A 14,874-nucleotide genomic window follows, 5' to 3' on the forward strand; every position below is an offset into this window, starting at 1 on the left:
GCGGGGGGGGGGGGGGCAGGGCCTGGAGCTGCCCCCACCCAATAACTACAGTAGCATGGAGACCGGGCAACTGTGGACAAGAAGCAGCTAAAAGAACGGGACAGGGAGCTGGGGGAGGGGGTGGGGGGAACTGAAACAAAAGTCCAGACTTCTGAGGCCACATCCACAGAATAGAGGACTTCCCCAATCCCCTTGTCGTTCAGAACCTGATTTACTAACCATGAATCCTAAATGTTGGGCTTCCCTGGAGGTAAACAATCCACCTGCCAAGCAGGAGACTTGGGTTTGATCCCTGGCTCAGGAATATCCCCTGGAGAAGGAAATGGCAACCCACTCCATTATTCTTGCCTGGAGAATTCCATGGACAGAAGAGCCTGGCGGGCTTCAGTTCATTAGGTCACACAGAGTCGGACACAACTGAGCGACTAAACAAGAACAACAAGAACCTGAATGCTAGGGAGGGGAGATTTCTCAGCTTTTTACACTTTACACTTCAGTCCCAATTTAGACAAGAAAACAAGAAAAAGAAGGAAAGAACAAAACCCTCTGGATCCCTAGAACATTCAGCAGAACACCTAAGGTTGTCATCCCACGTCTGCAGTGCGGGCGAGCCCACCTTCACTGCTCTGAGGCTGCATGCTTGTAAGAAGAGGAGAGGATTTCAGCCAGAAGCAGAAGGGATGTCCAGCAGAGGGGACAGAGGGTCACAGTCATGCTGATACTGAGGGATGACCAAGGGCCAGTCACTATTTAATACACTACTGGGACTTCTCCGTGGTTCAGTGGTTAAGACTCCCTGCTTCCATTGCAGGAGGCATAAGTTTGATTCCTAGTCAGGGAACAAAAATCCTACATGCCACACAGAACAGCCAAAAAATAGAAAAAGAAAAGAAATACTCCTTAGGAACAGGGGGGCTTCCCAGGCGGCGCTAGTGGTAAACATACCTGCCCATGCAGGAGACGTGAGTTTGATCCCTGGGTCAGGAAGATCCCCTGCAGGAGGGCATGGCAACCCACTCCACTATTCATGCCTGGAGAATCCCATGGATAGAGGAGCCTGGTGGGCTACAGTCCATGGGGCTTCAAAGAGTCAGGCACAACTCAAATGACTTAGCATGCACAGGAACAATAGTTATCATGCTAACTTCTTGAAGTATCACTATCACCATGATTCTCTCCAATTAACAGCTATAGAAAGTGAGGCATTAAGTAGATAAATAATTTGTCCAAAGTCACAAAGAATGTGTAGAGTAGCTGGGATTACAGACTTGGGAAATAATAATCACTTCCTGGCTCAAAATTCTCCAAGAGTTTCTCATGATACTTGAAATCCAAATCTGTCATCTCAGCCTACAAAATCCCACCTGATCTGACCCCTACCCACTGACCTCATTGCCTGTGACCTTTCCCCTTGCTCATGGACTTGATCAAACTGACGTCCTGAGTTCTCAAACAGGACAAAGACATCCCTGCCTCAGGATCTTCGCACATGCTGTTCCCTCTGCCAGGAACAGATCTCTACAAGGCTCATTCCCTCATCTTACTCACGTCTCTGCTCAAAGGTCGTCTCCACTGAGCAACCTTCCCTGACTTCTCATCTAAAACACCAAGTCCCCTGTTCTCTGTCACCTCCTCTGCTTATCTTTCCCTGCACACTGATTGCCTGCTGAAATCAGACCTTTATTTGCTGGGCTGTGCATTCCCTGACTTCCCCCTCTAGATCCTGCAAGGGCTAAAACTCCAGTGCAAGGACATGACTATTTGTGGAATGAATGACTGTATGAATGAAGGGGGGTGGGGTACACGGGGCCCAGGAAAGGGCATGACACCTACCTCACAGAGTGGACGATGAGACAGTCACGAAAATACAGTGGTCCTAGGGACTTCCCTGGTAGTCTAGTGGTTGACTCTGCACCTCCGCTGTGGGGGATGTGGGTTCAATCCCTGGTCGAGGAGCTAAGATCCCACAAGCTGCAAGATGCAGCCAAAAAAATATACTAGTTCTTTACCTTTTAGAAGTTAGGCACCTCTCCAAGTCCTGGATGAAAGGCAGGGACCTTCTGTCCAAAAAAGTAACCAAACATTTGTATATAGTCTCGAGAGTCTCTTTTAAGACCCAGGGAAGAACGTCTGCACTGATGTGAGGGATACAAAGAGACTGGGACTGCTTTCAGCATTGGCTGAGGCCATTCTGGTTCCCCCTCCACCCTCCCCACCCGCTGCCAGCTGGGCAGTTCAGCTCCCTCTGGGTGCTTCCAAAGAAGAGAATGGGCTCCCTGCACAGGGCAGCAGGCGGGGCAGAAACAGCAGAGTCTAGGTCCTTGGCCCAGCAATCTGGCCTCTGGTGACCATGTCCTGCACCCTCAGCTCCGCACCTTGGCTTGCGGTGGGAGCAATGATGACAATCGTTAATATTCCTCCCCTTCCAACACACAAGCCGCGTCATCTCTCAGGGTGACTTGTTTTGAACAATGGGATGTGGCAGAAGGGACATGGTGCCAGCTCCGGGCCCCGCCTGGAAGGGGCTCCTGCTTTTGCCTTGTGGTAAGTGTGACTCCCCGAGACCACCATGCTGAGAGAAGGTGCACGTCCACCACGTGGAGAGAGAGGATGGCCGTGCGCAGGAACACGTGGCCGGTCTTCCTGCAACTTCCAGCTCAGCCCAGCCCAGCCCACTGGTCCCCTGACCACAGCCAAGTGAGTGACTTGAGCTGATGTCAAGTGGAGCGGAAGAGCTGCCAAGTCAGTTCCTGCCCCGCAGAACAATGGAAAGTGATGAAGCCTTGTTGTTTAAGCCACCAAGGTCTGGGGTCGGCAAACAGCAGCAAACAGCAGGTCCATCCCACCCCTCAGCAGGGACGCCCTCCCCTCCTGCTTCTCTGAACCCTTCCAGTAGTCATGTACAGATGTGCGAGTTGGACCATAAGGAAGGCTGAGCACTGAAGAATTGATGCTTTCAAACTGTGGTGCAGAAGATTCTCAAGAGTCCCTTGGACTGAAAGGAGATCAAACCAGTCAGTCCTAAAGGAAATCAACTCTAAATGTTCGTTGGAAGGACTGATGCTGAAGCGCCAATCCTTTGGCTACCTGATGTGAAGAGCTGACTCACTGGAAAAGACCCTGATGCTAGGAAAGATTGGGGGCAGGAGGGGAAGGGGGCGACGGAGGATGAGATAGTTGGATGGCATCATCAACTCAACGCACGTGAGTTTGAGCAAACTCTGGGAGACGGTGCAGGACAGGGAGGCCTGGCGTGCTGCAGTCCATGGGGTCGCATAGAGTCAGACACAACTGAGGGACTGAGCAACAACTCACCGTTCGGTACAAGCTCCAGCATCGCCCCCTTTCAGAAGTCTCTCTCATCACACCATCTCACCCTTCACCCTACTGGCCTATGAACTTGCAACCTACTCAACCTTGATGAGAAGGCCTCATCAACTCAGAGAAGTGCTCCCTGACTTCCACGGTGGCCGTGACCATCTCTGCCTACTTGTCCCCCTCAAACTGTCATTGTCCCCTGCACTGCCATCCCTGTGCTCCACACACATAAGCTCGTCACTCCCACACAAGACGGGCTCAGTAAGAGCCAGTGAACTACAAGGACGAGCCCTGATACACCATCTCGTTCACCCTCTCTGCAGGCCTGTGTGTGTCACTCCCCCACCCCCAAACCTGGGCCTGGAAATGCCCGGAAGGCCAGGGTTGTGCCACTCACCTCCTCATCCCTCACGGAGCCCTGCACACAGTGGCTGTTTAGTCACTAAGTCGTGTCCGACTCCTTGTGACCCCAGGGACTGCAGCACGCCAGGCTCCCCTGTCCTTCACCATCTCCCAGAGTTTGCTCAAACTCATGTCCACTGAGTCACTGCTGCACACAGTAAGCACTCAATAAATGTGCTCCTGACTCTTCACGGGGCGCTGTGACCTGAGCTCTAAACTCACCCAGTGACCCCTGACACTCAGGTTCTCCCGGACCTGGATGCGCTGCAAGAATGGACAGCCTCGGCCTGTGTATTGTTAACTCTTCTCAATCAATGGGGTTCCCGAAAGTCCATGCATTCTACTCTCACGACAATGGATTCATTCCAAAAGGAGCATCTTGTGGGAGCCGCCTTCCCTTTACAGGCATTCACCCCAACCCCTCTTTCCACAGCCAAGCGTGAAGGAGTTAACACAGCTTCCCACGCCGCCCGGGAGCTGCAAATCAACTGGAACTATCTGCTTCGATCTGTTGTTACAAAGCACAGTCCAGACAGAACTGTCACCAGGAGGCACAATCACCCTATGAACACACACAGGGTCCCCTGACCTTTCCCCAGCATTCCAGAGATCTGGGAGCTGTGTGGGCCTGGGGGGAGGGGATGGAGGTTATAAATAGCAGGACTGGCCTGGGTAATTCCTTATCTGCAAACTCCTTATCTCTGGGAAGGTTCAAAGCGTGTCCCACTGACCACTTCAGACTCCCCACTTCCCTGGATCAGGCCCTGGCTCTCCTCCCCTCAGGCTGTAAGTCCCGGCTGCGTTGCTGTTGTTATGCAGTTGCTATTATGCAGTTGCTAAGCTGTGTCCAGCTCTTTGCAACCCCATGGACGGCAGCCCATCAGGCTCTTCTGTCCTCCACTATCTCCTGGAGTTTGCTCACATCCATGTCCATTAAGGCGGTGATGCTATCCAACTATCTCATCCTCTGCTTCCCCCTTCTCCTTTTGCCTTCAATCTTTCCCAGCATCAGGGCCTTTTCCAATAGGACCCAATCCTAAAATCCCATAGGCTCACACCAGGCCAAGAACTAGCATCAACACATGAGGGCCTTTGTCACCTGGAGCTGAGCAAGGTGAAAAGGCAACACAGGCCAGCAGGGAAGACAGGGGGAAAGAAAACAGGGAGAGGACTGGTCAGGAGGTGGAGTCCTTCTTGGCACACGGCTGGCCCTCCCCTGTCCTCGTGGACCTGTGAGTCTGCGTTCGTTTTGGGGAGACACAGAGGAGACGTGGGCTGGCCTGGACGACAGCACCCAGGGTCCCCACCCTGCCTCCACTGTGCGACTTTAGAACATGTCCCTGCGGGGAGCAGCCCATGTGCCCCAACTACTAAGCCTGTGCTCTGGAGCCTGGGAGCTGCAACTGCAGGGAGAAAGCCCACACACTCCAACTAGGAAGTAGCCTCCGCTGTCTGCAACTAGAGAAATTCTGCTCGGCAATGAGGACCGAACACAGCCGAAAATAAATAAATAAAATTTTAAAAATAAAGAAAACTCTGCTCAGCACTGAGGTTGCTGAATCCAGGTACCAGGGAGGCTCTGTCCTTCAGGGATGACATGCTGAGCCCCCAGGTAACAAAAATGTTAACTTGAATATGTCACTCAGTACTATTAAGGGACCATTCATTCAGTCCATTCATTCATTCAACAAACATTTGTCAAGAGTGAAATGTATAATGGTAAAGAATCTGCCTGCGATGCAGGAGCCACAGGAGACACAAGTTTGATCCCTGGGGTCAGGAAGATCGCCTGCAAAAGGAGATAACAACCCACTCCAGTATTCTTGCCTGGAGAATCCCATGGACAGAGAAGCCTGGCCCCCTACAGTTCATGGGGTCACAAAGAAGCAGAGATGACTGAAGGGACTTAGCACGGATGTGCATACAGAGTGTGTAGCATGAATCTCCCTAAGCACAGCCGATGAGCATCCTTGTTCTGGGCGTGCTGGGGCATTGAACAGTTCCTGCCCCTAAAGTACTCTGTCCAGGGTCCTCTCTCTGTCTTTGGAAAGGAACACAATGCGTTCTACTTGCCATCATCGAGGCCCTAGGTTTTAGGGAACAAGAGATTGCCCAAAGATGATAATGACACCAGCAAACAAGAAGTGATGTTTTCAGAGAGGTGAAGGGGTGTGCATACAGGAGACTCCCTGAGTAGAAGACAGGACAACATGCCCATTGCCCCAAGCTGTTAGGCCACAAATCTGACCCCAAATCTAAGCTCCCCAACATGACAGTATAGATCAGCCTTCTGCCACCTACCTGAGGGCAAGGACCAGTTTTCCTTCTGTATTTTCAACCTGTTGTGGGCTGATAACTTACAAAACGCACAAATCGTGTGCTTGAGTGCTACGGTGACGTCAAGTTATTCTAAGTTTCTAAACACTTGCTCTCACTGTTGGTCTTTGTCTCATTGCTACTCAGCACCAGACAATTCACGCACTTTCCCCACCCCATCTACGAAGCACACTTTGGGCCAGCAGTGACATGGCTCATGCCACAAACCGTCCAAAGTCTAGCAGAACACGCGTTACAAATACTCAAAATGGGAAGGCAAAGGTGCACTTACTTGCCGATGGCTGAAACCGGATCAGGTCTTGCAGGTCAGTAGAAATCTGGAAGACGTGGCTGTAGAACTGCTGGACGGAATTCTTCAGGCCGGAGATCTCTCTGGAGTGTGTCCGGAGCGTCCCGTTCATCTGCCGGACGCAGCTCCAGAGGCTGTTCACGTGCTTGTTGAGCCCCTCCTTGATCTTCTGAAGGCTCCCAGAGATGGAGTCCAGCTTGCTACAGGTCTTCTCCACGTGAGACACCCTGTCCTCCACCACGGACACCTCCCTCTGGACTCCGTGCGTCTTCTCCTTACAAGTGTCCAGCTCGCTGAGGACGAGGTCCTGCAGCTGCTGCCACCTGCCCTCCAGCTGGTCGCAGCAATGTGCTGGGGGGGCCTGGGGAGACGGCAGGGGCGCCTCCGTCCTCCCTGGCTCACCCACCTTGGACCACCCACCCCCTGCAGCCTTTTTCCCTCCTCTACCACCACTCAGCTCGTTCTGTAGACGTCTCAAGTGGTCATCTGTGTGGTTGAGCCAAGAATAAAGAAAACTGAAGTCCTGCTGAAGTCGCTGGATGCTGCGTTCAGTGTCCTGAAACTTCCCCTGCATCGTGTCGTTTAGAGATCTCAAAAGGCTCACCATCTCGCCCCCGTTCCGCAAAGTGTCTTCCATCCCTCGAGGCTCTCCTCGGAGGTTCTGCAGGCACATGTCCTCCACCACCCGCACTTGGTCCTTCAGGCGCTTCAACTCCATCATGACCTGCAGGGGCCCAGCCCCCGACACAGTGGGCGGGGCTGCCACTGGGGGAGCAGGTACCATCTCTGAGCCATTCACCATCTCCAGGAGGGCGCTCCCCAGCCGCTCCTCCAGGGACTGTATTTTCTGATCAAGCAGCTGCCTCAGGCCGTCCACCTCCCCACTAATGGTCCCCCGGAGGGTTTCTTCAATGTAAAAGCAGTGCTCTTCTGCATTCCTCTCTGTCACGTTGATCCTTGCATCCAGTTCATGCCATCTGGCATCGAAGTCCACATCCGGCTCTGGAGCCTCGAGGCGGTCAAACTCATTGTCTAGTCGTGCATTCAGCATTCTTGTCGCTTCAGAGACTCTTTCGATTTTCTGGTCTAACATCTTGATCTGTGGCCCCAAGTCACCAGGCTTGGTACCGTCACAGCAGTTTGCATGGGCTGGAGGGTCTTGGACCCGGGCCTGAAGGTCACTGATTTCTTTTCTCAGCTTGGCCTCCTTCTCTCCTATCAGCTCGATCACGCCCAGGTAGCTGCTCCCATAGTCATCACAGTGCTGCTGGAAACCGATCAACTTGTACTCACACGAGTTCTTCAGGTCAGCCAGCTTTCGGTCCATCCCTTCCATAAGCTCCTCCCTCAGGGCATCGATCTTACTGTCCACGTAGGCTTGGAAGAGCTCGCTGGTCGTCATGGTGACCGTTGGGCCCTGGGCGGCCTCCTGGAGCTGTCTGAGCTGCCCTTCATAGCCCTTCACTTTCCCGTCCAGCTCCTCCAGCTTGTCACTCTTGGTCTTCAGGGCATCCTTGACTTCAGCCAGTTCAGACTTGATGTCCTTCATGCCTGACTCCTTATTGCTGAGGATGCCGGGGGGCTGAACTGTTTCTGGTTCTCCACCCACAGCGCTGATGGGCGTTGGCCGGGGGTGCAGGTTGCTCAGCCATGAGGCCAGCATCTTGCTGGCATCATCCTGGACGGCGTGTTTGAGGTTTTCACTCACTCCAGCAACGGAAGACTGAAGGTCCAGAACCGTCCTGGTGAGCCGGAGAACCTTCTCCTCCAGCACCTGAATTTTCTTTTCCTGAAGTTCCTGGGGCCCCTGTTTTGGATCTCTTGTCTGACTTGGGTCTGCTGCAGGAGTGGGTGACACAGTGTTCTTAGGCTCTGAGACTCGGCTTGGTTCATTGTCTGTTACAAAGAAAAAAAGAGTCGGACACGACTTAACATTTCCTCCTTTTACCCAGTTTTGCAAAGACAATTGACAGGGTACTCCTGGGATACACGCAAACCTCCCCTACCACTCCCCTCTCACCACACACAGGCAGTCACTCCGCTGGAGTGCAAAAGATGATGGGCGTTAAGTCAAACAGACCTCCAGGGGATTCTGGCTCTTCTGTCTACAGTCCGCCCTCGAGCAAGTTAATTCACTTCTGTGAACTATAATCCCCTCGTCTATGAGGCGAAGTGACTATCTTCCCTCCTCTGGTTGTCAAGAGAATATTCACAGGACACATGACAGATATACAATGGTCTCTTTCACCCTGAAGGGAAATATTCTTTACTTATATTATCATCGGAACATATCATTCCCACATTTGTAACTGCAGCCACACCCCGACAGCTGACTGCATTCTGTAACCACAAGAAGCCACTTGGGATCCACCCATTAGTTGTTGGGTGGTATGATACCATGGCTTCCCCGGTGGCTCAGCGGTAAAGAATCTGCCTACGATGCAGAAGCCACAGGAGACGCAGGTTCAATCCCTGGATCAGGAAGATCCCCTGGAGAAGGGAATGGCAACCCACTCCAGTATTCTTGCCTGGAGAATCCCACGGACGGAGGAGCGTGGTGGGCTACAGTCCATGGGGTCCCAAAGAGCTGGACACGACTGAAGTGACTTAACACAGGCACACGATATCATGAGAGCAGCAAGTTATCCTCCAAGCAACTCCTAAATAGTCTCTTTCTTTTATTAGCATCCCTGTGCTAAGAGTCTCACAGACATTGTTTAGCACCCTCATGCAGTTGGGAAACTAAAAGCAAAAGAGAGATAAAACAGAGTCTATTGGTGTCTCCCAACAACACAGCCATGTGGCCCTATGTAGTGAGATTCACTAAGTCAAAGAATACATTGAAATCTTTTTTTACCCATGTCCCACTCAGCTTTGAGATCTCAGATCCAAGACCAGAGATTGAACCTGGGCCCCCAAAGTGAAAGTGCCTAACCACTGGACCACCAGGGAAGTCCCCAAACATTGAATTTTTGATAATTCTACTTTGGGAAATATACCCCACAAGGAAACAGCCCAAAAGAAAAAATCATAAAATAATTGTGGTGAGTCATGAAAATAAACATGATATAAATAGAGAAACCAAAAAAAGGTCATCAAAATCTGAGGCACATGATGTCACAGAACACAAGGAATACTTGAAAGAGGTTAAGGGACTTCCCTAGTGATCTAGGAGAAGGCAATGGCACCCCACTCCAGTACTCTTGCCTGGAAAATCCCATGGACGGAGGAGCCTTGTAGGCTGCAGTCCATGGGGTTGCTAAGAGTCAGACAGGACTGAGCGACTTCACTTTCACTTTTCACTTTCATGCATCGGAGAAGGAAATGGCAACCCGATCCAGTGTTCTTGCCTGGAGAATCCCAGAGACGGGGGAGCCTGGTGGGCTGCCGTCTATGGGGTCGCACAGAGTCAGACACGACTGAAGCAACTTAGCAGTAGCAGCAGCAGCTAGTGATCTAATGATTAGGACTCTTTGCTTCCACTGCTGTAGGCCCAGGTTTGATCCCGGCTTCCCTGGCGGCTCAGACAGTAAATCCGCCTGCAATGCAGGACATCCAGGTTCAATCCCTGGGTTGGGAAGATCCCCCGGAGAAGGGAATGGCACCCCACTCCAGTACTCTTGCCTAGAAAATCCCGTGGACGGAGGAGCCTGGTGGGCTGCAGTCCATGGGGTCCCAAAGAGTCCGACAGACACGACTGAGCAACTTCACTTTCACTTTTCACTTTAATGCACTGGAGAAGGAAATGACAACCCATTCCAGTGTTCTTGCCTGGAGAATCCCAGGGACGGGGGAGCCTGGTGGGCTGCCGTCTATGGGGTCACACAGAGTCGGACACGACTGAAGCGACTCAGCAGCAGCAGCAACAGCAGAGCAACTAATACACTGGGAACTAAGATCTCACAAGTCGTGTGACACAGCCAAAAAATAAAATGTAAAAATTAATATAAAAAAGAAAGGAATTAAAGAATTAACATCAACAAGCCTGCTGACAATACTGAGACCTAGCAAGTAAAGTGGAAAAAGCCACACACAACACAGATTATGACATAAAATGCACTCATGTACACTGACAAACTGGAAGTAAGTTTAGAATGTGGTAGATATTTGAGCTTAATGGTCATTGTTTTTTCCTCCTCTAACTTTTGCAGATGATCATAACAACAGTTATCATTCATTAAAAGCAACTTAGTGGTAAAACCGAGGCTTGAATTTAAATGTTCTAACTCCCAAGCAGAAAACTAGAAAGAACAGCTTGTTTTCCATACTGAAAAAATTCTCTCAGGATACTAGACATAAAAGTCAGTAAGTCACATACAAATGAAATGCTGTTCTGAGCAAAGGAAAATTTTTTTAAAGGGCAGGAGAAGAGGGGAGGATCAGAATGTAAGCAGATGTTTTTCCTTCATATACTACTGGTGACTAAAAAAACTGCTACAAATTTTTGGAAGAATAACTTGGAGAATGTATCAAAATACTCAGAGTCCTTTGGACTCTGCAATTACACTTCTAGAAATTTATTCTAGTAAATAATACAGATGAATCCAAAAATTTAACAGAAAAAGTACTTATTCAAATACTATCTATAGAATAATGAAAAACTGAAAACGGCCTTAGGGGCCAACAGTACAAGACTGTATCCAAACCACCACACTATATGCAGCCAAGACATGACACTAGAGAATATCTAATGACATGATGTTTTTTCATCAATTAAAAATTAAAATCAGTTAAAAATTTAAAAATAAGTGCCCAAAACAGTGTGTGCATTATAATGATGGTGGATTGAGGATAAGCACTTCCTTTCATTCTGAAATCCCATTAATGGCAAAAACAACACAAACAAAACAAACAAAAGAAACCCCAACCAAGTCACACATAAAAAATTGGGAATCAGAATGGTTTTCACAGTGCATTGGGAACTAGAAGAAAAAGAATTTTTAAATTGAAGCATAATGGATTTATAATGTTGTGTTAGTTTCAGGGATTCTCTTCTTTAATTGCTCAGACCTGTCCAACTCTTTTGCAACCACATGGACTGTAGCCTGCCAGGCTCCTCTGTGCATGGGATTCTCCAGGCAAGAACACTGGAGTGGGTTGCCATTTCCTCCTCCAGGAGATTTTCCTGACCCAGGGATCGAACCCTCATCTCCTGCATTGGCAGATGTATTCTTTACAACTGAGCCACCTAGGAAGCCCAGTTTCAGGTATTCAGATAGAAATATAAATACATATAATCTTTTGTGTATATATTCTTTTGTCCCATATATATTCTTTTTTCCCCATATAGATTATTTACAAGATATTGAATATTACAAGTATTGAGTTCCATGGTCCTTGTTTATCTATTTTATATACAGCAGTGTATATCTGCCAGTCCCAAATTCCTAATTTATCCCTCCCCCAGCTTCCCCCTTTGGTAACCATAAGTTTGTTTTCTATGTCTGTAAGTCTGTTTCTGTTTTGCAAACAAGCTCATTTGTGTCTTTTTTTTTAGATTCCACATAAAGTGATATCACATGAAATCTGTCTTTCTCTGATTTACTTCACTTAGTATGATAATGTCTAGGTCCATCCATATTGCTACAAGTGGCCTCATTCATTCTTCCTATGCTGAGTAATATTTCATTGTATATATGCAGCCTGTCTGCTTTATCATTCAACTGTCTATGGACATTCAGGTTGCTTCCATGTCTTGGCTATTGTAAATAGTAATGCAATGAACATTAGGGTGCATGTATCTCTTTGAATTATGATTTTCTCTGGATATATGCCCAGGAGTAGGCTCACTGGATCATACAGAAACTCTTTTTAGTTTTTCAAGAAACCGCCATACTGTTCTCCATAGTGGCTGTCCTAATGTACCTTCCAACCAACAGTGTAGGAGGGTTCCTTTTTGAAAACCAGAAGAAAACTGAGCAATGTGTTTAAAATTCTAAAGGAAAATTATTTCCAATCTAGAATTCTGAAGCTGGAGTAAATATACTTGTAGACTAGCATGTCCAAAAGTTTACCTCCCACGCAATCTCCTCATGAAACTACTGAATGATGTGCTTGACCAAAACAAGGGGATAAGATAAGGAAGAGCAAGCGGGGCGAGTGGAGGGCGGACGGGAAGCAGGGAACGGACGGGAGAGAAGTCCGTGAAGATCGCCGGCGGCAGCGGTGAACGAGGACAAGCAGGGACCACTCCAGGTGGGGCAGCCGGGAAAGCTCCAGGAGAGATTTCAAGACGGAACTGATGTATCTGAACATACAGAGGGGACATGTAGATAACCAGCAGAGAGTCTGGGTTGAAGCAGGGATTAAAAATATAGAAAACCAAGCAAAGAAAAACATAATTATTAACACTAGAGAAATCAAAAAACTGTGTAGAAAAGGTAACATATTCATAGCACACTGCAGGGCTCAGCTGTAAACACGATGTACCAACTACAGTGGATCCAATAAACAGGGAACAGACTAAAACACAGCATAACTGAATGCAAAGGACAGGGATGTGGAAGCCTCATGGTAGAGGAAAGGGACTTAATTCCTCACCTTCCATAATGAGAAGTCAAGGATGTGGAGTAAATTCCAAAAGACCGTCTAAAGAGTTTAAAGAAATGCTCACAGCAGCAGCACTTATACTAAAACTGGGAGGGTGCAGAGAAGATTAGCATGGTCCCTGCACAAGGATGGCATGTGTGTGAAGCAGCCCATGTTTTTAAGCAACCTAAGAGTGGTGGTATTAGTGGTAAAGAATCCGCTTGCTGATGCAGGAGACTTAGACACAAGTTCAATCCCTGGATCGGGAGGATCCCCTGGGGGAGGGCATGGCAACCCACTCCAGTATTCCTTCCTGGAGAATCCCATGGACAGAGGAGCCTGGAGGGCAAAGAGTCAGACAGGACTGAGCAACTTAGCACACATACACACACACACGTCCATCAACAGATAAATGGATAAAGAAGATATGGTGTATACACATATACAATGGAATACTGCTCAGCTACAATAATGCCATTTGCAACAATATAGACAGATCTGGAGGGTACTATGCTTACAGAAATAAAAATCAGACTAGAGAAAGACAAATAACCTACGTTACCACTTATGTGTGGAAGCTAAAAAATAAAACAAATGGATGTATATATAAAAACAAGAACAAATTCACAGATACAGAGAACAAACTGGTGGTTACCAGTGGGGAGAGGGAAAAGGGGAGGGACAAGACTGGGGCAGGAGATTAAGAGATACACACTACTGTGTATAAAATAAATAAGCCACAAGGACATACTATACAGCACAGGGAAATACAGCCATTATTCTGCAATAACTTTAAATGAAGTATAATCCATGAAAACACTGAGTCACTTTGTTGTAGAGCTATAATTAATATTGTAAATCAACTATACTTCAATTTAAAAGAAAAATTATAAGAGTTTAAAGCAATTACTCCTGAGAAGGGAAACTGGCAGAGAAAGGGAATCACTGCTTTCCCTAATAGTCTTCATATTATAAAGCGATTCAACTCATTAAACTATATGTATGCTTAAACTTTTACAAGACAAAATCTAAAAGTAAACAAAACAGAAATAAACTGTCTACTGTGATCCAACGCGCCCTCTCAGAGCCCCCATCAGAGCCCTGACTGTGCTCTGATGTGACTACTTATCTAGTGTCCGCCTTGACTTTTTCTCCAAAACACCTAAGTATAAAGACTGCAGATCCAGAAGCTCAATAAATATTTGTGGGATGAATAAATTTTTCTTTAACAAAATGTATATGCAGATACAGGAAAGAGAGCAGTATTTTATAGTAAAACGTTAACAGTACTTCTCGTTTGGTGGTAAGATTAGATGTACTTTTTTTTTTTTCCTTCCTTTTCCTGGCCTGGCTGTGCAGCATGCAGGATCTTAGTTCCCCAACCGGGGATGGAACCCAGGCACCTGCCACAGGAACACGGAGTCTTAACTACTGGACCACCGGGGCAGTTCAAGATGATATGTACTTAAATATTTTTCCTATATGTTTCAAGTGAAAGTAAAGGTTGCTCAGTTGTGTCTGACTCTCTGCGACCCCATGGACTATACAGTCCATGAAATTCTCCAGGCCAGAATATTGGAGTGGGTAGCCTTTCCCTTCTCCAGGGGATCTTCCCAACCCAGGGATCGAACCTAGGTCTCCTGCTTTGCAGGCGGATTCTTTACCAGCTGATCCACAAGGGAAGCCCCATATGTTACAAACATTCTTTAATTGATATGCATTACTTTTGTAATAAAACAGTTATTTTAAAATCTGTTTTACAGGTCGGTGGCGGCAGCCTTGCAGCAGAGGCAGAGATGCCGACTTTTGTGAAGACCCTGAAGGGCAGGACCATCACCCCTGAGGTCAAGCCCAGCGACATCATTGAGAATGAAGACCCTGAAGGGCAGGACCATCACCCCTGAGGTCAAGCCCAGCGACATCATTGAGAATGAAGACCCTGAAGGGCAGGACCATCACCCCTGAGGTCAAGCCCAGCGACATCATTGAGAATGAAGACC

At 48.2% G+C, this 14,874-nt stretch overlaps 1 protein-coding gene across 2 annotated transcripts in view; it reads right to left on the reverse strand.

Annotated features, from left to right (window-relative positions):
- Positions 1 to 14,874, reverse strand: part of EMILIN2 (elastin microfibril interfacer 2) — a 60,819-nt gene that overhangs the window by 12,649 nt on the left and 33,296 nt on the right. For both annotated transcript variants that reach the window (XM_010832725.1, XM_010832724.1), the window contains exon 4: positions 6,329 to 8,242. In XM_010832725.1, the coding sequence (XP_010831027.1) occupies positions 6,329 to 8,242 (1,914 nt within the window). The remainder of the gene's footprint in view (positions 1 to 6,328; positions 8,243 to 14,874) is intronic.

The sequence above is a fragment of the Bison bison genome, unplaced genomic scaffold, assembly GCF_000754665.1.
Source record: "Bison bison bison isolate TAMUID 2011002044 unplaced genomic scaffold, Bison_UMD1.0 scf7180017862158, whole genome shotgun sequence".
Lineage (NCBI taxonomy): Eukaryota > Metazoa > Chordata > Mammalia > Artiodactyla > Bovidae > Bison > Bison bison.